At 49.4% G+C, this 21194-nt stretch overlaps 1 protein-coding gene across 1 annotated transcript in view; it reads right to left on the bottom strand.

The window, feature by feature from the left end:
* Positions 1-21194, bottom strand: part of INTS1 (integrator complex subunit 1) — an 87117-nt gene that overhangs the window by 2550 nt on the left and 63373 nt on the right. The window contains exons 36-46 of the mRNA XM_082199599.1: positions 18991-19078; positions 17214-17440; positions 15295-15418; positions 14620-14753; positions 11467-11659; positions 9370-9497; positions 9137-9249; positions 7201-7317; positions 4549-4619; positions 2939-3030; positions 2022-2131 (exon numbers count right to left, since the gene is read on the bottom strand). Of these exons, the coding sequence (XP_082055725.1) occupies positions 2022-2131; positions 2939-3030; positions 4549-4619; positions 7201-7317; positions 9137-9249; positions 9370-9497; positions 11467-11659; positions 14620-14753; positions 15295-15418; positions 17214-17440; positions 18991-19078 (1397 nt within the window). The remainder of the gene's footprint in view (positions 1-2021; positions 2132-2938; positions 3031-4548; positions 4620-7200; positions 7318-9136; positions 9250-9369; positions 9498-11466; positions 11660-14619; positions 14754-15294; positions 15419-17213; positions 17441-18990; positions 19079-21194) is intronic.

A 21194-nucleotide genomic window follows, 5' to 3' on the forward strand; every position in this document is an offset into this window, starting at 1 on the left:
GAAAAGCCAACGAGCCGCTCCTCTGGGGCTTCCACACTAAATGCCACCTGTGTTTTCAGAGCAAAGAAAAGTAGCTGGAAAAGTTGGGTTCTGAAGGAGGGTGGAAGGCTGGGAGCTGAAACTGAGCACAGAGGTGGAGGGCTAAAAGGAGGCAAAGCTATTCTGGTGCTGGGCCGGGGCAGGTGGGGTTTAGTAGCAGGACCTATCTTGGAAATAATGGAAAAGAACTATCCCAGTATGTTTCCGAGCACAATTCAAAATGTTGGTGCTGACGTTGAAAGCCCTAAACGGCCTTGGCCCAGTATACCTGAAGGAGTGTCTCTTTACTATGGCCCGTTTCCATTCTATACCCATGGCCTTCCTCCAGGGGATTTACTCTAAGACCCCTATTACTCAGCGTCTATGTCCATGCACAATGAATGAAGTAGAGGACTTCATACATTTCTTTTTCTACTGCCCTATCTATGAGCCAATAAGATCTAAGCTCCTCCTCTTGATCCCGTCCACCATTACGTCTAAGGAAGACTGTTTGAAATCGCTTCTTGTGGACGCAAATCCCCAAATTTCACGTGGAGTGGCAATCTTCATAGTGCAGGCTCTGAAACTCAGGGCTACTCTGACAGGGTAGTGTGTCCTAGACCTGGACCTGTTTTAATTCTTTTTATTACACCTTTTTTATATATATCCGCATATTAGATTTTTGGCGCTGGCAACTAAATCTTTGCATTATTGTCTTAGGGTAATTTAAATGTCATTACGCCAGCAATATCGCCTTGAATTTTGCTTGGTTGCTTGTCTCTAGCATTTTTGTATTGTCTTATTTTGCTACGGCTGTATGCTAATGCAATAAAGGTTTGAATTGAATTGAAAATTACAGGAGTGTCTCTACCCCCATCGTTCTGCCCAGACACTGAGGTCCAGCTCCAAGGGCCTTCTGGCGGATCCCTCCCTGCAAGAAGCGAAGTTACGGGGAACCAGGCAGAGGGTCTTCTCGGTGGTGGCGCCCGCCCTGTGGAAGGCCCTCCCAGCAGATGTCAAGGAGATAAACAACTATCTGACTTTTTAGAAGACATTTTTAAGGCAGTCCTGTTTAGGGAGGTTTTTAATGTCTGGTGTTTTATTGCGCTTTTAGTTCTGTTAGGAAATCCAGCCAGATGGGCAGGGTATAAGTACAGTGGTATCTCGGGTTAAGTACTTAATTCGTTCCGGAGGTCAGTTCTTAACCTGAAACTGTTCTTAACCTGAGGTACCACTTTAGCTAATGCTGCCACTGTGCAATTTCTGTTCTCATCCTGAAGCAAAGTTCTTAACCCGAGGTACTATTTCTGGGTTAGCGGAGTCTGTAATCTGAAGTGTCTTTAACCTGAAGTGTCTGTAACTCAAGGTACCACTGTAATACATTATTATTATTATTTATTTACATTATTATTATTATTATTATTATTATTATTATTATTATCCATGTTGACAACCATCGGTCTCGAGAGTCAACAGAGTGTGCCTCCAGAGGTGAAGCCAAACAGCTGTGTTAGTAGCACCTAAATGACCTGGGCAGTGTGTATGGAAGTCCTGGGCTGCCCAGACAAGCCCACCCCCACCCCATCATCCTCCAAGGAGCACGAAGAAGCTAGCTGTGGTTCTCCTCTCTTGTTTGATCCTCACAACAAACCTGTGAGGTACGCTAAGCTAAGACCCAGTGACTGGCCTAAGGCCGCCCAGGAAGTGTGATGGCTGAGTGGGAATTCGAACTCGCATCTCCCCAGTACAAGACTCTAACCGCTGCTCCACACTGCCTCTCTCCTTGAAGGTCAAGGGCTCTTCACCCCTTCCCTAGCTGTGCTTCTGTTACATCGGAGGAGCCAGCCTTACACAAATGCAAACCTCTCCCCCCTTCCCCTTGGCATTTTCTGAGTGTTCAGAGTCTCTCGCTCGCTTACACTGAGCTCTGCAATTCTTACAACCACCTTGCAAAGCACGGTGGCCGTTTTGAAGCATCGGGAGAAGCAACTGCCTGCTCTTACCTTGGCAAAGGAGGGTGTACTCAGGCAGGTTTCTCAGAGCTGTCTGAACAACCTCAAAGTCACGGCTGCCAAGGCAGTACATGAACGTGGGGAGGAAGTCGGCCGCAATGCTGGAAAAGTGGAAAGGAGAGAGAGGATTTCGGTGGGTCGAAAATATCAGGAAAGCAAGGCTGCTGTTTCAGGCCAAAGCCCCATTTAGTTCAGTGTCCTGTTTGCACAGAAGGCAGGAATATGGAAAGCCCCCAAGTGGGATGTAAGGGCAACAGCACTCTCCCATTGTTGTTCCCTCGCATTTGGTATTTGGAGGTAGACTGCTGTTGTGCAGGGAGGTTCTGCGCAGCCATGGTGAAGAACAGACTACTCCTTCCACCACAAAGGTGTTGCATCCCCTGTTAGTGGCCGTCGCGACAGCTTGTAAAATTGAGCTTTATCTGTATTTAAAAGCATGCCTGATCTGCTTAATATTTGTAACGATGTCTAAGCGGCATGCAAAGATGCAACATGAAAACAGGAGGGGAGAGTGCTCTTGTGTTCAGGATGGTGGACTAGATGGGCCACGGGCCTGATCCTGCCAGGCCTCTTTTTGTGTTCTTACACTACAGTTGTTCGGCTTTGCAGCTGGCCTGTACCCAAACCCATCACCGCCTCCTGTTTCTTGCAGATTTACAACCAAGTCACGTGGTTCCTGAGATCTACAGCCACCCATTCCTTGTTGGACAGCGTTGCCCTGGTACTGATTCTGTTTCTAACTGAGTGATCTCTGTCATATGTCTCAGGAACGGTCTGGAATTCGTTCCCCCTCCCTGGGGTTTTCAAGGGGGTGCCCTCTACGAGCAAAGCGGCTCGAGTAAAACATCCTGTGTTGGTTCCTAGGCCCCATCAGCTCTGCCCTCCACGCAGGGTCTGCCCATCCGCACCTGGGGTTGTTCTGTATAGAGCGCAGCGCGAGGGAAAAAGCGAGATTCCGGCAGGTTTCCTCGGGAGAGCTCATCAGTCTTTGCAGGTGAGTCTGAGCGGTGGAAGAGAGAAAGGACGTTGGAGGGCCATGCAAGTAACCCCTACTAACAGCCAAGTACTGGAAGCGTGACCATATACCAACCAGAGAAAAATGGCTACAGCAGCTGAGCTTGCTAAGTTGACTGAAGCCTTAAGGAACAAGTCAAATAAAATAGTCCAGAAGGAATGGGAATGCCTAAATATCGAGTCAAGGTTCAACAAGCAAGATTTGGTTGTGTTTAGAATAAACCCGTAAGTAGGAAAATGTCTCCTTATACCAAGATGAGGAATATATTCAAATACAGAGAAATTGCTTTAGTTATAAGAAATGAACCACCGTGAGGTCGACAGAAGTCAAAAAAACCAAAAGTATAATAAAAAGAGATTCACCCCAGAAGGGTCAGCATCTCAGTAGAGAAATGACATTCTGAGCTGTCTGTTATAGTTACCTTGTATTATATTTATGTTCTTACTTTTTGCGTTTGCTCTGTTTTCTTTTTTTCTGTTTCTTTTCTTTTCTTTTTTGTATTCAATTGAAATGTTTTTATACTTTGTTTTGTTTGTATAACAATTTAATAATAATAATAATAATAATAATAATAATAATAATAATAATAATAAATAGTTACAGAACCCCGTTGGTGGTTCTGAGTAAGAGATAGCAACTTCCAGGGTTGGTTTTTCTGTAGGAGAGAGGTGGGCATTCCAGCCCAGGACTCTCTTCCCCTCCTACAACCCCAAGAAGTAAAAGAATTTGGCTGCAGGAGTGTTCCCTTTTGGCAAATCTCTGGAGTATCTACAGTGGCTGGCAGTGGCCATGGGGAAAACTGGCACTGCCAGGGCCGGCTTGTGCCCAGAAACAGAGCAGGAAGAGGTGGAACCTACTGTTAGCCCCAGGGCATGCTGGGATGAAAGGGAGCCAGGGTACCTCAAGGGATACCCTGAAACTCATACCCAGGTCAATCTGCCCACACATCGAGATCAACATTGGAGCTTCCCTGCCATTTGTCTGCCACCTAGGGTACGGATTGCTTGCGGAGCACTGACTTCCATTTTCGCAAACGCTACCTAACCTCTTGCATGGAATTCTTACTCGCCACAGGCGATTAGGCTGCTTAGGAGTTTGGCCAAAGTCAGGGGTCTGCAAAGTTTTTCAGCAGGGGGCTGGTCCTCTGTCCCTGAGACCTTGTGGGGGGCCGGACTATATTTTGGAAAAAGGAAAAGAAATGAACCAATTCCTATGCCCCACAAATAACTCGGAGATGCATTTTAAATAAAAGGACACATTCTATTCATGTAAAATCACACTGATTCCCGGACCGTCTGCAGGCCGGATTTAGAAGGCGAATGGGCCGGATCCGGCCCCCGGGCCTTAGTTTGCCTACCCATGGCCAAAGTAGTTGGCGACACAAGCTCTGTCAACCCTTTTTCCGAAAGGGTGGGGAAATGAACATTCCACCGAAGAGCAAGAGCAAGGGCAGAGCAAGAGAGACACAAAGCAGACAACTGAACGAGGATGGGGGCAACATACGGAAAAGAAGGCAAGGATTTCCGGTCTTCGCCTGGACATCTCGTCGATATCGGTCAGCACCTCCAGGATATCTGGGAAGTGGGGCGAAACAAAGAGACTGGGGTGAGCAATCTGGTGTCCCTACCCCTAAGAAAGGGGGGGAGGAAGGAGCTGACAGCCTCTCAAGGGAACGCAATCTGCTTCCTAACAGCTCTTCATAATCAAACTTATCCCTTATACACAAAGTCGATTGCTGTGGTCTGCGGGACAGTCTCTTCTGCAAGTTCCAAAGATCTCAGAAACTTTCTCTGCAGTAAGTCGGAGCAGTGCTTTTAGTGTGGTGGCCCCTGTTCTGTGGAACAGCATCGCTATCAATATACCACAGGCGCCCCCTATCTGCACTTTCTGGAACAGCCGGAGACATTTTAGTTCCAACAGGCTTGCTTGGCTGGATAAATGGGGCTCTAATGGGAGTGTTCACTTGTTAGGCTTTTAGTTGTGTTTTAAATATATTTCCTGTTTTTTGTGTGTTTAACTGTTTTTAGTTATTTTATGTGTAAATCGCCGTGAGATGGCAGTTTAGGAGGCGATTAATAAATTAATTGAAATAACCACCACCACCACAACAACAATAAGCACATAGCTCTTCCAAGCACTCCAGGCACACCGTTTTGTTGTAATTCATAGAATCATAGAATCATAGAGTTGGAAGAGACCACAAGGGCCATCGAATCCAACCCCCTGCCAAGCAGGAAACACCATCAGAGCACTCCTGACATAGGGTTGTCAAGCCTCTGCTTAAAGACCTCCAAAGTAGGAGACTCCACCACACTCCTTGGCAGCAAATTCCACTGTCGAACAGCTCTTACCGTCAGGAAATTCTTCCTAATGTTTAGGTGGAATCTTCTTTCTTGTAGTTTGGATCCATTGCTCCGTGTCCGCTTCTCTGGAGCAGCAGAAAACAACCTTTCTCCCTCCTCTATGTGACATCCTTTTATATATTTGAACATGGCTATCATATCACCCCTTAACCTCCTCTTCTCCAGGCTAAACATGCCCAGCTCCCTTAGCCATTCCTCATAAGGCATCACTTCCAGGCCTTTGACCATTTTGGTTGCCTTCCTCTGGACACGTTTCAGTTCGTCAGTGTCCTTCTTGAACTGTGGTGCCCAGAACTGGACACAGTACTCCAGGTGAGGTCTGACCAGAGCAGAATACAGTGGCACTATTACTTCCCTTGATCTAGATGCTATACTCCTATTGATGCAGCCCAGAATTGCATTGGCTTTTTTAGCTGCCGCGTCGCACTGTTGGCTCATGTCAAGTTTGTGGTCAACCAAGACTCCTAGATCCTTTTCACATGTACTGCTCTCAAGCCAGGTGTCACCCATCTTGTATTTGTGCCTCTCATTTTTTTTGCCCAAGTGCAATACTTTACATTTCTCCCTGTTAAAGTTGTCTAAGACCACCCATGCAATTCACAGCAGAGGCAAGGATTTAGCCAGTAGTTTCCTGGTTCACAGGCTATTACACCAAGAGTTGGGATGTAAACCTAGTAGCGTTAGACCGATTCACAGGTCACCTGTGGCTTCTGTAGGGAAATGATTCCCCACTGAGGGGGCCCCCATAGCAAGGAGCGCCACGTGTATATCCTAAGGGAGCCGGAGGGCTCTGACCTGCCTCTCTCCACCTGGCCTGGGGCGGGGCCTGACAGGCTCCATAAAGGACGGCTGTTGCTTGACAAAGAGGGCTCCTTTTTAAAATTGTTTTTATTTCTTATCTATGTCATTTTAAATTGTTATTGATATTAGTGTTGTACTTTTAGTTTTAGATTTTATGATTTATGTGGAAATTGTTTTCCATTTGGTTGTGCACCTTTTGATGTGTTTTATTTATTGTTTATGACTTTTGTTATATTGGCAATAATAATAATAATAATAATAATAATAATAATAATATTTTATTTATACCCCGCCCTCCCTCGGCCAGAGGGCAGCTCAGGGCAGCTAAAACCAGTAAAATCACAATAAAAACGTAATAGGGGAGGGAAGAAAACAACAACAATTTAAAATACAGTGGTACCTTGGGGTAAGTACTTAATTCATTCTGGGGGTCCGTTCTTAACCTGAAACTGTTCTTAACCTGAAGCACCACTTTAGCTAATGGGGCCTCCTGCTGCTGCGTGCCGCCGAAGCACGATTTCTGTTCTCATCCTGAAGCAAAGTTCTTAACCCGAGGTACTATTTCTGGGTTAGCGAAGTCTGTAACCTGAAGCGTATGTAACCCAAGGTACCACTGTACGGGTTAAAATACAATTTAAAATGCAGCCTCATTTTAATAGTAGCCCATAGATCAAAACCATAAGGGGAGGGAAACATAAGGGTCAGACTGAGTCCAAACCAAAGATTGTAAAGCGCCTTGACTATTGCTTTAACTATGGAAAGGCGGCATACAAATAAAATGCTGCTGCTGCTGCTGCTGAATGCCCCCTGCCATTGAACATTGCCCCCCACCTCTGCAACGTTTGGGTACCAGCACTGTGCAAGCATTGGATCAGTGTTTTCAAAATGCGTTATCGTTTTCAGAAGCATGTTCACCGTGAGGAATACCCTGTCTGAAACCCTGGGCAGAGCTGCGGCCCAGTCAATGCAGACCATATTGGCCTTGACTTACCCTCCACAGCCTGACCTCTGGACAGTCGCTTCATGTACGGGGCCATTTCGGCTGGAGTGAGAGGAGTGAAGAGAGAGACACTGACAAGGGGGAAGGAACTGGCGCCGGGGACTTCATCTGAAGATGCGCGGAAGAGAGAGGGAGAGGGTTTTGTTAGTGCTCTGTTAGGTGCGCAGATCTCAGAGTCCAGAAGTAGTAGTAGTAGTAGTAGTAATAATAGTAGTAGTAGTAGTAGTAGTAGTAGTAGTAATAATAATAATAATAATAATAATTTATTCATACCCCGCCCATCTGGCTGGATAATAATAATAATAATAATAATAATAATAATAATAATAATAATAATTTATTCATACCCCGCCCTTCTGGCTGGGTTGTCCCACCCTCTCTGGGAGGCTTCCAACACACATAAAAATAATAATAAAACATCAAACACTAATAGTAACAACCAGGTCCTAAATAAAAAGTCACCCTAACTTTAAAATAAGCAACTTATATAAAATAAAGCAATATATGTATTCAATAATCTATTAGAATCCAACAGTAAACATCAGCAAATAATAATTTAGCAGTTTACACTTATCAATAATTACCAATCTATAATCAATAAAACAACTACAAATCACAATGCATAAAATACCAGAAAATGTACAAAACCATGCAAAAGGATCAAACTGAGAAACAAGGATACACAACTTCTAAAATTATTTTTTAAAACTACCCCTGAACTCCTGGGACCTGCCTATTGTTTACAACTGGATTGTTTTTATGATTGCATGTTTTGTAATGATGTTTTAAACATTGTAAAGGTAAAGGGACCCCTGACCATTAGGTCCAGTCGTGGCCGAATCTGGGGCTCAGCACTCATCTCGCTTTATTGGCATAGGGAGCCGGCGTACAGCTTCCGGGTCACGTGGCCAGCATGAGTAAGCCGCTTCTGGCGAAGCAGAGCAGCGCACGGAAACGCCGTTTACCTTCCCGCCGGAGCGGTACCTATTTATCTACTTGCACTTTGATGTGCTTTCGAACTGCTAGGTTGGCAGGAGCTGGGACTGAGAAACAGGAGCTCACCCCGTTGTGGGGATTTGAACCGCAGACCTTCTGATTGGCAAGCCCTAGGCTCTGTGGTTTAACCCACAGCACCACCCATGTCCCTTTAAAGGTTGTAAGCTATCTCAAATCCCAGCTTGGGAGAACGGCGAGATATAAATACATTAAATACCGTATTTTTCGCTCTATAACACGCACCTGACCATAACACGCATGTAGTTTTTGGAGGAGGAAAACAAGAAAAAAAATATTCTAAACGAAACAGTGGATGTATGATTTTTGTGGTTCATGCTGTGGCCACAGACATGTGATGTGACAGTGAGTTTGGAATAGCCCAATGCAAAAATCCTGAGGATCCATGTGGATCTGTGCTTTGTAACCACGTTTTAAGTGGGGAGGACAGGAAAAGCACTCAAGGGACAAGGAGCACACGTTGGGTGGGTAGAGAACAATGCTGCTAATAATGCAGAAGAGGGATTTAAGGGGAGAAGAAGCATGCGTGGGGTGGGTGGAGAAGGATGCTGCTAACAATGAAGAAGAGGGGTATAAGGGGAGAAGTCTCCTCTCCTCTCCTCTCCTGCTTTGCTCCTTTAAAGCAAGCAGGCTCTCTGTCCCTCTCTCCTCCCCACTCAGTGGCTCTTCTCCCGCTTTGCTGTTTCAAAGTGAGCCACGGAGGAGGGAAGGAAGGGGAACCATGGATCCTCTGCTCACGACTGCAGCAGATCCCACCCCCCCCGCCACCCGTAGGCATTCCCTCCATAACACGCACAGACATTTCCCCTTACTTTCTAGGAGGAAAAAAGTGAGTGTTATGGTGCAAAAAATACGGTAAGTTTAAACAAACAAATGTGAGAGGTGAAACTCAAATGGAAAACCCACGACTCACCGTCCTTTTCCTCGTCAGCCCCTCGGTCCGCGGCGCCATTCTTGCTGGGCAGGCTCAAGCCGGCCAAGAGAGATTTCAGCATCGCCAGGTCGCTGTTGTCGGACGAGAGGTCGCTGCGGAGAAGGAGAGCAACGGCCGCGGGTGTGTTCACATCGCTTCTGGGCTACCCCATCTCCCTCCTCTGAGCTCCCAACCGCCCCACATCCTGGACAAACCCAGAGCAAGAGACTTACTGAAGGGGCTCCGAATGCTTCTGCAGGAAGGCGACAGCTGCCTGGGCGTTGGAAGTTATGTACTTGTGGATGAACTGCACAAACTTGGAGATGAAGGCGGCCAAGTGGCGCGAAGACTTCCGGTAGCTCTGAAGTAAAGTAAAGGTAACTAGGGATGAGATTTTTTTCTTTTCTTTTTTATTGACTTAAGAAAATTATACACACAACAAAAGAAAGAAGCCTAAATTAACACTGCCTTCCACCGATAAGAAATAATAATAGCTATTACAATAATGAAAATACTAAAAATACATTTACTTCCCCTTTTGAACTTCTATTCTGGTTACGATATATTACTATTCTATAAGAATCTATTATATCCTTTGCTATCCCATATATTATTTTATTTCCCAAATTCAACTTAACCCTCCCCTCCTCCCCACTGCTTCCCTTCACCTGTGTGAGATCTTCCCATCATAATATTTTTTCCCTAGTTGCTTCAACAAAATAGAATAACATGAAAACTGTTAAATTATAATTACTTCTTTTGTCCTTACACGCTTAACAATTACCTATTAAGAGTTCTGCTTTAACACCATATTTCTTCATGTATGTCTTCCCATTCTGTACAGAATTTTTGACTGGAGCAGCCCCTGACTGATGCAGTCATTTATGCCATCTCGGCAAACTCACAAATCTTAACTTGCCATTCTGACATTTGTGGTACTTTTCCTGTTTTCCAATACTTTGCCATAAGTACGGGGACGAGATTTTGGAAGCAGCCTGGAGGCTTGTCCTTCTCCCGTACCCCAGGGTGTTCTAAGGGCTGGTTCACACAGGCGGAGTCGATGGGAAGAAGAACCTTGAATTCTTCTATCAAGCCAGGGAGCCCAGGGCCACCGCGAGGCAGCCTCCCAGGAAGAACATTAAGACAATGGGGAGACCAGCCTAGTCCCACCCTGGCCATTCCGACTTCTGGTTGCCCGAGGGAGTCTGGCCTCAACCACTTGCTGAAGGAACGAGAGCCACCCATTGCCATTCAAGCAACACCACCAGCAAAGGAACGTCACATTGGCCTTAGCTGGATAGAAATGCTCTCCAAGATCTCACTTGGAAGAACTCGGCAAGCGAGCTTGTTTTCTTCTGCTCCAGTTACAAGAAAGGAGAGTCCAACATCAGCAAGAAACATTCAGCAGCGCAATGGGATCTCCCTCCCTGAAGGTTTGATTGTCAAAATCATTTTTATTTGATTTTACAAATGTAAATCAGATACAATACCAAATACATATCCATCAAACAGGCACAGGCAAACTCTGCCCTCCAGATGTTCTGGGACTACAACTCCCATCATCCCTAGCTAACAGGTTTCCCTAGACACTCTGGGCGGCTTTCAACAGAATATTTAAAATCCAATAAAACTGCAAACATTGAAAACTTCCCTAAACAGAGCTGCCTTCAGATGTCTTCTAAAAGTCAGATAGTTGTTTATTTCCTTGACATCTGATGGGATGGCATTCCACAGGGTGGGTGCCACCACTGAGAAGGCCATTATTATTATTATCATTATTATTACAGTGGACGCTCGGGTTGTGAACGTGATCTGTGCAGGATTCACATTCGCAACCTGCAGCATTCGCAACCTGTGCCTGTGCACGTGCAGGTTGCAATTTGGTGCTTCTGCGCATGTGCAAAGCGTGATTTAGTACTTCTGCGCACGCACGACTCCCGAAACCCGGAAGTAACCCGTTCTGGTACTTCCAGGTTTCAGCAGTCCACAACCCGAAAAAATGCTACCTGAGGTGGACACAACCTGAGGTATGACTGCATTAGGAAGGGCCTGGGTGGAATCTCAAGGGCCAGGTAGAAAGGCCTAGGGGGCCACATCTCACCGCTGGGCCCGAGGTTCTCCAAACCCCTGAAACAAAGAAATAACAACAGAAAGCAAAGCTGACCTTGCAAGCCTAGAGCCTGCTCACCCCAGGAGCTCTGTGTTCACAGTGCATGGCTGCATCACCCCCCAAAAGGCCACAAGATTGCAGGGCACCCAGCTTCTTGGCAAGCCCCCTCCTGCCCCCACCAGAGTATGGCTCCCCTCTCTGCCCGAAAAGCCTCTCCTACCAGAAGCAAGCGGATGAAGGAGAGGAGGCAGTCCCACAGCGCCTCCTGGTGTTCGCTCTGGAAGACCTGCGGCTGCAGGAGCTCCAGGATGCCCAAGACGTGGAGGAAGAAGGTGAGGTGGTTCTGCTGGCGGAACTCCTGGAAGTTGAGGTGGACCCGTCCGTGCAGCAAGGCCGCGATCATCGGCAGGTGCCTGGGGACAGAGCGGACGCCTTAGGACATTTATGCAGCAGGCAGCAAGAACTTACTCTTTGATCCCTCTTCCTGAAGGAGTTTTGGATTTGGGCTTCCCATCCTTTAGCCTGTTGTTAGCATCCGCCTGTGTCAAGAGACAATGGAGTACACCTTCGCAGGCGAAGTTAAACTGCTGCATTTGCAGCACCAAAGTTGAAGTGAAGGACATGAGGCAGGAGTTGATAATGCAGGTGAGCTGAGCACAGGTGAGCTGCAAGCAAGCTGCCAGCCAGCTCTGTGGAGTCTCCTTTTATTGACACAACATGCAAACCCAGGCAGGTACATTTTGGGCTGTGACCTTTACACATCTTCCAGTCCCGAGACTGTGGAGTGGTACAAAGCTACTTTGGCACCTGTTTCCACCGCGTCATTTCCCCCTTGCACGAAGGAGACAAAGGTCTCAGACACAAAGGTCACAGACAGGACACTGCAGGCTACTGAGACCGCAAAAGGTTAGACAGAGGGCAAAATGATCAGACAGCTGTGGCTTTATCTGTGAGAGGGAGTGTGCCCCGCACCCCAAGGTCACGCGTGCAGGCAGCTGAGGCTGCCCACAGGCAGGCAGTGTGCTCCACACCCAGTGATCATTCCTACAAAAGTGAGCCCCCTTGGGGGCAAGCCTGGGCAATGTCTAAGGGGGTCCTGGGCTGTCCAGATGACAAGACCCCCTCTCAGCCTCACTGATGGGGTCCAAAGGAAAGCAGAGCAAGACGTTTGGCCCCAGCTGGGCTGCAGGAGTTGCTGTACAAGGCGCCCCTCAACGGCCTTAGGGACTCCACTCCAGATTTGTGCAGGGTTTACTCCTTAGCACTGTCTTCCCACAAGGAAGTGGAGGTTTAGAAACAGAGTTTCCCAACTCCTAGATGGGCTCCCTTCCCAGGCGGACGAGCCCCATCTGCCTCTCACTTCCCTCCTCAGCGCTTGCAGAAACCGCCTTCTTGACCCACTCTTGGTCTCACCTGCTCTCGTTTACAGTGGTACCTCGGGTTAAGTACTTAACTCGTTCCGGAGGTCCGTTCTTAACCTGAAACTGTTCTTAACCTGAAGCCCACTTTAGCTAATGGGGCCTCCTGCTGTTCCGTGCCGCCGGAGCACGATTTCTTTTCTTATCCTGAAGCAAAGTTCTTAACCCGAGGTACTATTTCTGGGTTAGCAGAGTTTGTAACCTGAAGCGTATGTAACCTGAAGCGTATGTAACCCGAGGTACCACTGTATATGGCTGCAGCGCACTCCGTACAAGGCGGGTGCTCTGCTGCTGTGCTGCAGCCTATAAACAAAGCAAGTTTTCAATCCTCACCGTTCAGACTAAAGGGCTGATCTAAATAGGAATCTGCCTTAGACCTTGAGTCAAACCTTTAGCACGCCCAACTCCGTGATGTCCGCTGGATTGGCAGCAGCTCTCCAGGATTTCAGATGGTGATCTTAATTCCACCCCTGCCTGCAGGTGCCGAGGACTGAATTGGGGACCTTCTCGCATGCAAAGAGGTGTTCTGCCACAGAGCTACACTGCTTCCCCCTAAGGCAGCCTTTCTCAACCTGTGGGTCCCCAGATGTTGTTGAACTACAACTCCCTTAACCCCAGCTAGCAAGGCCAGAGCTCAGGGATGATGGGAGTTGTAGTCCAACAACATCTGGGGACCCACAGGTTGAGAACCACTGCCCTAAGTGCTTTGCTGTCCGTATTGTTGTTAGTTATGAAGGATGATTGTGGTTTGGAGTGGAGAAAGCTCACATTTTGGCACCTGGGGGGCGTATAATCAGGGCTGCACCTCTAACTCACGGACCAGCAGAGCTGACGCGTGGGGAAGAAGCCTCCCTGGGTGTCAGTGCATGCCACCGGGAGGGACATGGTGGCTTGTAGAGCTGACGCGTGGGGAAGAAGCCTCCCTGGGTGTCAGCGCATGCCCGCCAGAAGGACATGGTGGCTTGCAGAGCTGATCCGTGGGGAAGAAGCCTCTTTGGGTGTCAGTGCATGCCGGTTGGAGGGACATGGTGGCTTGCAGAGCTGATGCCTCCCTGGGTATCAGCATATGCTAGCTGGAGGGACACGGTGGCTTGCAGAGCTGTCATGCAGGGAAGAAGCCTTCCTGGGTGTCAGCACATGCCCGCCAGAAGGACATGGTGGCTTGCAGAGCTGATGCGTGGGGAAGACGGCTCCCTGGGTGTCAGCGTACACCACCTGGAGGGACATGGTGGCTTGCAGAGCTGACATGCAGGGAAGAAGCCTTCCTGGGTGTCAGCTCATGCCCGCCAGAAGGACATGGTGGCTTGCAGAGCTGATCCGCGGGGAAGAAGGCTCCCTGGGTGTCAGCGTACACCACCTGGAGGGACATGGTGGCTTGCACAGCTGACATGCAGGGAAGAAGCCTTCCTGGGTGTCAGCTCATGCCCGCCAGAAGGACATGGTGGCTTGCAGAGCTGATGCGTGGGAAAGACGGCTCCCTGGGTGTCAGCGTACACCACCTGGAGGGACATGGTGGCTTGCAGAGCTGACATGCAGGGAAGAAGCCTTCCTGGGTGTCAGCTCATGCCCGCCAGAAGGACATGGTGGCTTGCAGAGCTGATCCGCGGGGAAGAAGGCTCCCTGGGTGTCAGCGTACACCACCTGGAGGGACATGGTGTCCTGCAGAGCTGACATGCAGGGAGGCCTCTTTGAGCTCATGGGACCTCTTTGGGCTCTAGGATGGGTCTCTTCTTTGAGCCACTAGGTCACTCCAGGCTGCTCCCCGTTATACGTGATTTTGCCTACGTGCGCAGAGGCCCGGAACAGAACCCCTGTGAAATTGGAGAGTCGCCTGTACTACTTCTACAAAGGCCTGTTCCCGATGAGGTCCTGTACCTTTTTCTTCCCTAGAAAAAAAAAGCACTGGGTATAAAGGTAATGTACAAGTCCCTGAAGCAACGCAGGCTGAGCAGAACCTGAGGAGGAGGATGGGGTGGGCCACGGCCAGCTTCCGACACGCCATGTTGGCATCCCACAGGCGGCTGCCACTCGTCTTGGAATCGCTGGAGTCGGCAAGGAGGGTGATGAAGCGGTGGACCAGGGCGTCGAGCTGCAGGGAGAGAGAGAGAGAGCATCGGCCGGGTGCTCAAACACTTCCTGAAATGGACTGAATGTGCTAAATCTACCTTCTCCAACCTCACAACTTGCAAAGAGACTTCCAGTCTCCCCGAGAGGAGGTGGTCAATGGCAGGTTTCCAGATCATTTCCTTAGGGTTGATGATGGAACGCAAGGGACGAAAAGTTTGAGACCGCAACCCATTTTCAAATACTCCCTCAATTCACATTGGACTGGGGGAAGGTTACTGGGTGCTTTTTTTTGGGGGGGGGGCAATCAGAGCACAGGTCACATTTGGAAGGTCAAGCATTTGACACCCTTTGGGGGGGGGTGGAGATGGTGATCACCACCCAGTGGGCAGGCAAATGAATCACTTAGTGGAAATCACGACTAGGATTTCTCAAACTCATTGCCAGAGGGAAGCTTTCCTGGGCTTGTGAACTGTGTAGCTGGCGGGGGCCTGTCCCGGAATGGCTCGAGGAAAATGGAGGGGCCAGGCTTTTTCTCAACACTTTTCCTCTCCCCCTGCCCTTACTTTGCAGGTGCTGCTGTCGGTGGCCCCTTCGGTGGAAAGCAGGGTCCCGGGGACTGGCACCAGGAGCTCAGGCAGCTGAAGATAGATTTGCAGGAGAAGATCTTGGCAATGTTTTCCCATTGAGCTGAAACAGGAAAAAAAAAGAGACAGGAGATTACTGAGCCATCAAAGAGGGGTTTCCAAGTCTACCAAATGTATCTGCTTCACATCCCCAGTTTTGCCATCACTGGGCAATGCCAACCCAACAGCTTCACCGGAATAAGCTATTTTAAAATGCAAGCTGCTAGTCCTCAGGGGTACCAGATAAATCCCTGCAAACACGTGGAGAGTAAAGAAACGTGTTTCTCCCAGAGGGACTTTTTGAGGTTGCCAAGGATTTATGAGCATTTTCCTCCAATCTTGAGCCCCCTAAGGTCCCGGGGGAGGGGCATAACAATTAAAGCACAACATAAAACAACTTAAGATCAGAGAAATAAGGAGGGTCCTTAAAAATATATACAGTGGTGCCTCGCAAGATGAAAAGAATCTGTTCTGTGAGTCTCTTCGTCTACCGGTTTTTTCGTCTTGCGAAGCAAGCCCATTGACGGATTAGAGGATTAGCGCTATTAGCGCTATTAGCGGCTTTTAGCGGCTTATCGGCTTAGAAAAAGGGGGGAGGGAAAAAACCCCGCAGGAACTCGCAAGACATTTTCGTCTTGCGAAGCAAGCCCATAGGAAATTCGTTTTGCGAAGCACCTCCAAAACGGAAAACTCTTTCGTCTAGCGAGTTTTCCGTCTTGCGAGGCATTCGTCTTGCTGGGCACCACTGTACTTCAAAAAAGTGTGTCTTCAGCATTTGCCAAAAGCTGTCCCATACAATTAGATCTTATGCAGGGGGTTCCGTTCCAAGGGTTCCATGTAGACACAGAAATGTGTATACTCAAGCATCCCTAGCATCCCAGAGCCGGGAAACCCAGCAGGAAAATAGCTTTTGAGCTCTCTGCATGGCTTAGTGGGCAAGGCCTGCTCCGCGCACTGGACTGGGATACTCTTGTGAGATCTTGCAGGGCGGTCCAAGTTCCTTTCAGATCTTGCAGGACCATCGCCAGACTTCCAGAGCCGGTGTGGCAAGAGGTCCTTGCCTGGCAAGCAATGTAGAGAACTCAAAAGCTCTTTTTGTGCTGGGAAAACCTCTCGTGTGTTTAATTTGTGCAATTTCAGCCTCTTTAAATGTGTGCAAGATGCACCCCTTCGTGGATCACTGCCTTGTTATGGCGAAAGGGCTTGAATAACTCCAAGAAGCTATGAGCTATGCCGTGCAGGGCCACCCAAGATGGATTGGTCATAGCCGAGAGTACAGTGGTGCCTCGCAAGACGAAAAGAATCCGTTCTGTGATTCTCTTCGTCTAGCGGTTTTTTTCGTCTTGCGAAGCAAGCCCATTGAAGGATTAGCGGATTAGCGCTATTAGCGGCTTCTTTTATCGGCTTATCTGCTGATCGGATCGGCTGATAAGCGGATTAGCGGCTTAGAAAAAGGGGGAGAAGGGGGGGGAACCAACAGGAACTCGCAAGACATTGTCGTCTTGCGAAGCAAGCCCATAGGAGATTCGTTTTGCGAAGCACCTCCAAAACGGAAAACTCTTTCGTCTAGCGAGTTTTCCGTCTTGCGAGGCATTCGCCTTGCGGGGCACCACTGTATAGACTAAATGTGATTCACCTGGAGAAGGAATTGGCAATCCACTCCAGTATTTTGCCAAGAAAACTCCATGGACATAAAAAAGGAGAAGCTTTGAGAAGAAAGTGAGAGCTTCCAAGCCATGCTCTGGTTGATGGGGTCGTGGAGACTCGAACACGACTAAGACGACTAAACAACAACAGCAAAGATGCACCCGTCTTGCATGGCGAAGTGAGCCTTTTCCCAAAGCCGAGCGAGGCCTCACCTGCTCCCCCACTGCTGGATGCAGGCTGTCAAGTACTCGGTGACTTTCTTGATGCTTTCGACATCTCCGTGGCAGCAGCTGAGCAGGAGCGGCAGGCGGGACTGGGTGACGGAGCAGGAGGCCTCTCCGGAGCGCTGGCTCCTGGTTTCCGATTCAGCCAGGATCAGCTCCACCAGACTGATCAGCTCAGGGGCCTCGAGACGCAGAACAAACTCCTCCCGCCGTTTCTGCGATGCAATTTGGAGACGGAGGGGAACAAAGGCAATCCAGGACTTTGAATTCTCAACACAAATAGGTATCTCAGAAGAGCAACAGCCATTGGTTGGGGGTTGCTCCTGATTTGGGTTTCCTGCAACTAGCGGGCTGGGGAGGTGGTCTAAAGTAAAAAGGTAAAGGACCCCTGGACGGTTAAGTCCAGTCAAAGGTGGCTATGGGGTTGCGGTGCTCATCTCGCTTTCAGGTCAAGTGAGCCAGTGTTTGTCCACAGACAACTTTCCGGGTCATGTGGCCAGCAGGACTAAACGCCGTTTACCTTCCCGCCGCAGCAGTACCTATTTATCTACTTACACTGGTGTGCTTTCGAACTGCTAGGTAGGCAGGAGCTGGGACAGAGCAACAGGAGCTCACACCATCGCAGGGATTCGAACCGCTGACCTTCTGACTGGCAAGCCCAAAAGGCTCAGTGGTTTGGACCACAGCGCCACCCGCATCCCTGTGGAGGTGGTCTACAATGGGGGTAGCCAACGTGGTGCCCTCCAGTAGTTGTCATAGACTCCAGCAGCATCAACCCAACCATTAGACAGGCTGGTTGGGCGTTGCAGTCCAACATCTAAGATCTGCAAGAGCTGTTTGACAGTGGAACAACAGTGGAATCATATATAATTGGAAAGTCGGAAAGCAGTCCAAGGGTCCTCTAGTCCAGGGGTCAGCAAACCTTTTTCAGCAGGGGACCGGTCCACTGTCCCTCAGACCTTGGGGGGGCCAGCCTATATTTTTATGGGGGGGAATGAACAAATTCCTATGCCCCACAAATAACCCAGAGATGCATTTTAAATAAAAGGACACATTCTACTCATGTAAAAACACGCTGATTCCCGGACCATCCGCGGGCCGGATTTAGAAGGTGATTGGGCTGGATCCGGCCCCCGGGCTTTCGTTTGCCTACCTATGCTCTAGTCCAACCCCCTGCAATGCAGGAATCTCAACTAAAGCATCCATGACAGAGGGCCATCCACCCTCTGCTCAGAAACGTCCAAGGAAGGTGAGTCCACAACCTTCTGAGAGTCCATTCCACTGTCAAACAGCTCCTACTGTCCTGGTGTTTAGCCGGAATCTCGTTTGTTGGAACTGGAAGCCAATGGTTTGAGTCCTACCCTCCAGAGCAGGAAGAAAAAGGGTTTGCTGCTGCTAAACTAAGCCACCTTCAGGAGCTCATCTGTGGGCTCGCATTTGCAGTCAGGCAAGGACCCTGGGTTTTAGTCACAGGGCTCTTTGGATCCATTTGTGCAGGATCACTGAGAATGGCCTTTTGGACTGGCAAGGCTTCCTTCCTTCTTATGCCCCAACTGCCCAACAACAAGTTGACTTGAAAAGTGTCCCCCTTTCACACCAGGGATAGGGAATTTGGCGTCCTCCGGATCTCGTTGGACTTCAGCTCTGATGATCCCTGACCACCAACCACGCTGCCCAGGGCAGATTGGAGCTGGAGTCCAACCATGCCTGGAGGAAGGCCACCTTCTCCTTGCCGAGCTGCGCAATAAAGAAAGCAGCTCATTACCTGAGGTATCCTCTGATCCCGTCCTTGCCAAATGCGAGGGATGTGAATGCAGGCCCAGAGGAAATCCAAGGATGCCGTTGGGTCAAATCTAAGCGGAGACATAAACGCAGGTGTGATAAATCAAAAGGAGGGGGAAATGGCATACAACCAACTTGGGAAAAACCAGGGAGCAGAACCTGGGATCCACTCCCATCACTCTGCTGTGTCTGTCTCCATCTGACAACCATCAGCTGCTCTCCCCAGCACCTGATACATAGTCTTTCACACACACACCCTGGCAGATTAAAACAGGGGTGGGGGGGAGGTTCTTCTATCTGAAATCTGTTTCCTCCCAACTGCCTGCCCCTCCTCTCTCCCCAGGGTGTAAGGAATCACAGCTGCAAGGTGGCTGCAGGAACCACCAGCCCATTTCAATGCCCAGGTGGGAAAGAGGTTGTGTGCACGGCATGAAACAAGACCTGCAGGTCACATGGCTTTGGTGAAGTTAACTCTTTATTCAAAGAAACAAGACAACCCCAGGAGGGCTAGACCTAGTGAGCACCTCAACTCTTCCTGGTAGAACTTGCTCCTTTGTGATGGCCTGGGAATCCGATTCAGAGGATGAACCGGAGGAATCCCAGCCTGCACAGGAGTCCCCGCCTCCAGGGCCGGCTGAACTGGGGCAGGGCCTTGATTCTGAGGCGCCTGCACCTGTGCCGGATCCTCAGGAGCAGGCACCAGGTGAATCCACTCTGGCTCCGGAGGTGGTTGAGGACTCAGTGCCTACAGGTGAGTCTCCCCCTGGGTCCAGTAACCTTTCAGCCTCTCCTGAACTGCAGAGGCTCAGGAAAGAGAGGCGAAGGGAACTGGTTTCTCCCAGGAGGAGTGCTCGCCTTAAGGCCAGAGGAGGCGGGTCTCCTGGGGACCGGGACCGCCCCTGGCCTCAGAGAAGATAAAGGCCAGTCAGCCCGGTCCCAGGTTGTGGAAGCAACGCCGTCGTTGAGTACCTGCTCCTACCCGAACCCAGACCTGACCTTCCAGTGTTCCTGTCCCTGCCCGGCTTCCTGCTTCGGACCTCGCCTTGCTCCTTGTGAACTGTTTCCAGGCTAGTGACTCAGGACTGGACTTTGACTATGACAACGGTAACCTTCCCATCGGGACTAGCACATCCTTAGAGGCAGCTGCAAGGACTGAAGGTTCCTGCCTTCCCACCGTTGACTAAGCCTCCTCTTCCCCAAGGTCCTTCCCAAGCAATATGAGACTCCTTCTGCCTTTGCTCCACCCTCTTCATATCTCTGCGGGTTCTGGGAGACCAGGGGCAGGGAAGCTTCTGCCTCTGATTCTGGACTGCTCTCTGACACAGCCTCTTTCTGCTCACTGAGCCCTGTCGCCTCTTCAGCTTCCGAGACCTCCTCCTCCCAGTCTGCTCCCTCTTTTTCAGTGTCCCATCAACACTCCCCTGGCTTTGAGCCTTCTTCCCCTGAGGGTTCCCCAACTGGTGCCTTCCACCATTCCTCTGCATCTAGCCAGTCCATGATGGCTGGGAACGAGCCCTCTCTCAGCAAAAGCAGGCCAAGAATCTAGCTAGAGCAAAAATCTCCTACACCGAACTGACTCCTGCTTTTGCGAGGGGGGGTATCCACCTCCTCACTGTGTCCCCATCACGGCAGCAGAGTCCCCTGCAAGCATCTCTGGCATTGCACATGAGGCCATGTGAGTCAGTGGTTCTTTGCACACCTGACAAACACTTTTATCTATACGGTGGTACCTCTGGTTGCGAACGGGGTCCATTCCGGAGGCCCATTCGTAACATGAAAAGAGCGCAACCTGAAGTGCCGTATCTGCGCAGGTGTGTGGTGCGTTCTGGCACTTGTGCGCATGCGCAAAGCGTGATTTAGCGCTTCTGCGGATGCGCAAGCGGCGAAACTTGGAAGTAACCCTTTCCGGTACTTCCGGGTCAACACAGTATGTAACCTGAAAGAACGTAATCTAAAGCAAACGTAACATTAGGCATGACTGTGCAGTGGTACCTCGGGTTACATACGCTTCAGGTTACAGACTCTGCTAACCCAGAAATAGTGCTTCAGGTTAAAACCTTTGCTTCAGGATGAGAACAGAAATCGTCCTCTGGCGGCGCGGCAGCAGCGGGAGGCCCCATTAGCTAAAGTGGTGCTTCAGGTTAAGAGCAGTTTCAGGTTAAGTACGGACCTCTGGAACGAATTAAG

Source organism: Podarcis vaucheri (genome assembly GCF_965113315.1).
Source record: "Podarcis vaucheri genome assembly, chromosome: 14".
NCBI classification, from domain to species: domain Eukaryota; kingdom Metazoa; phylum Chordata; class Lepidosauria; order Squamata; family Lacertidae; genus Podarcis; species Podarcis vaucheri.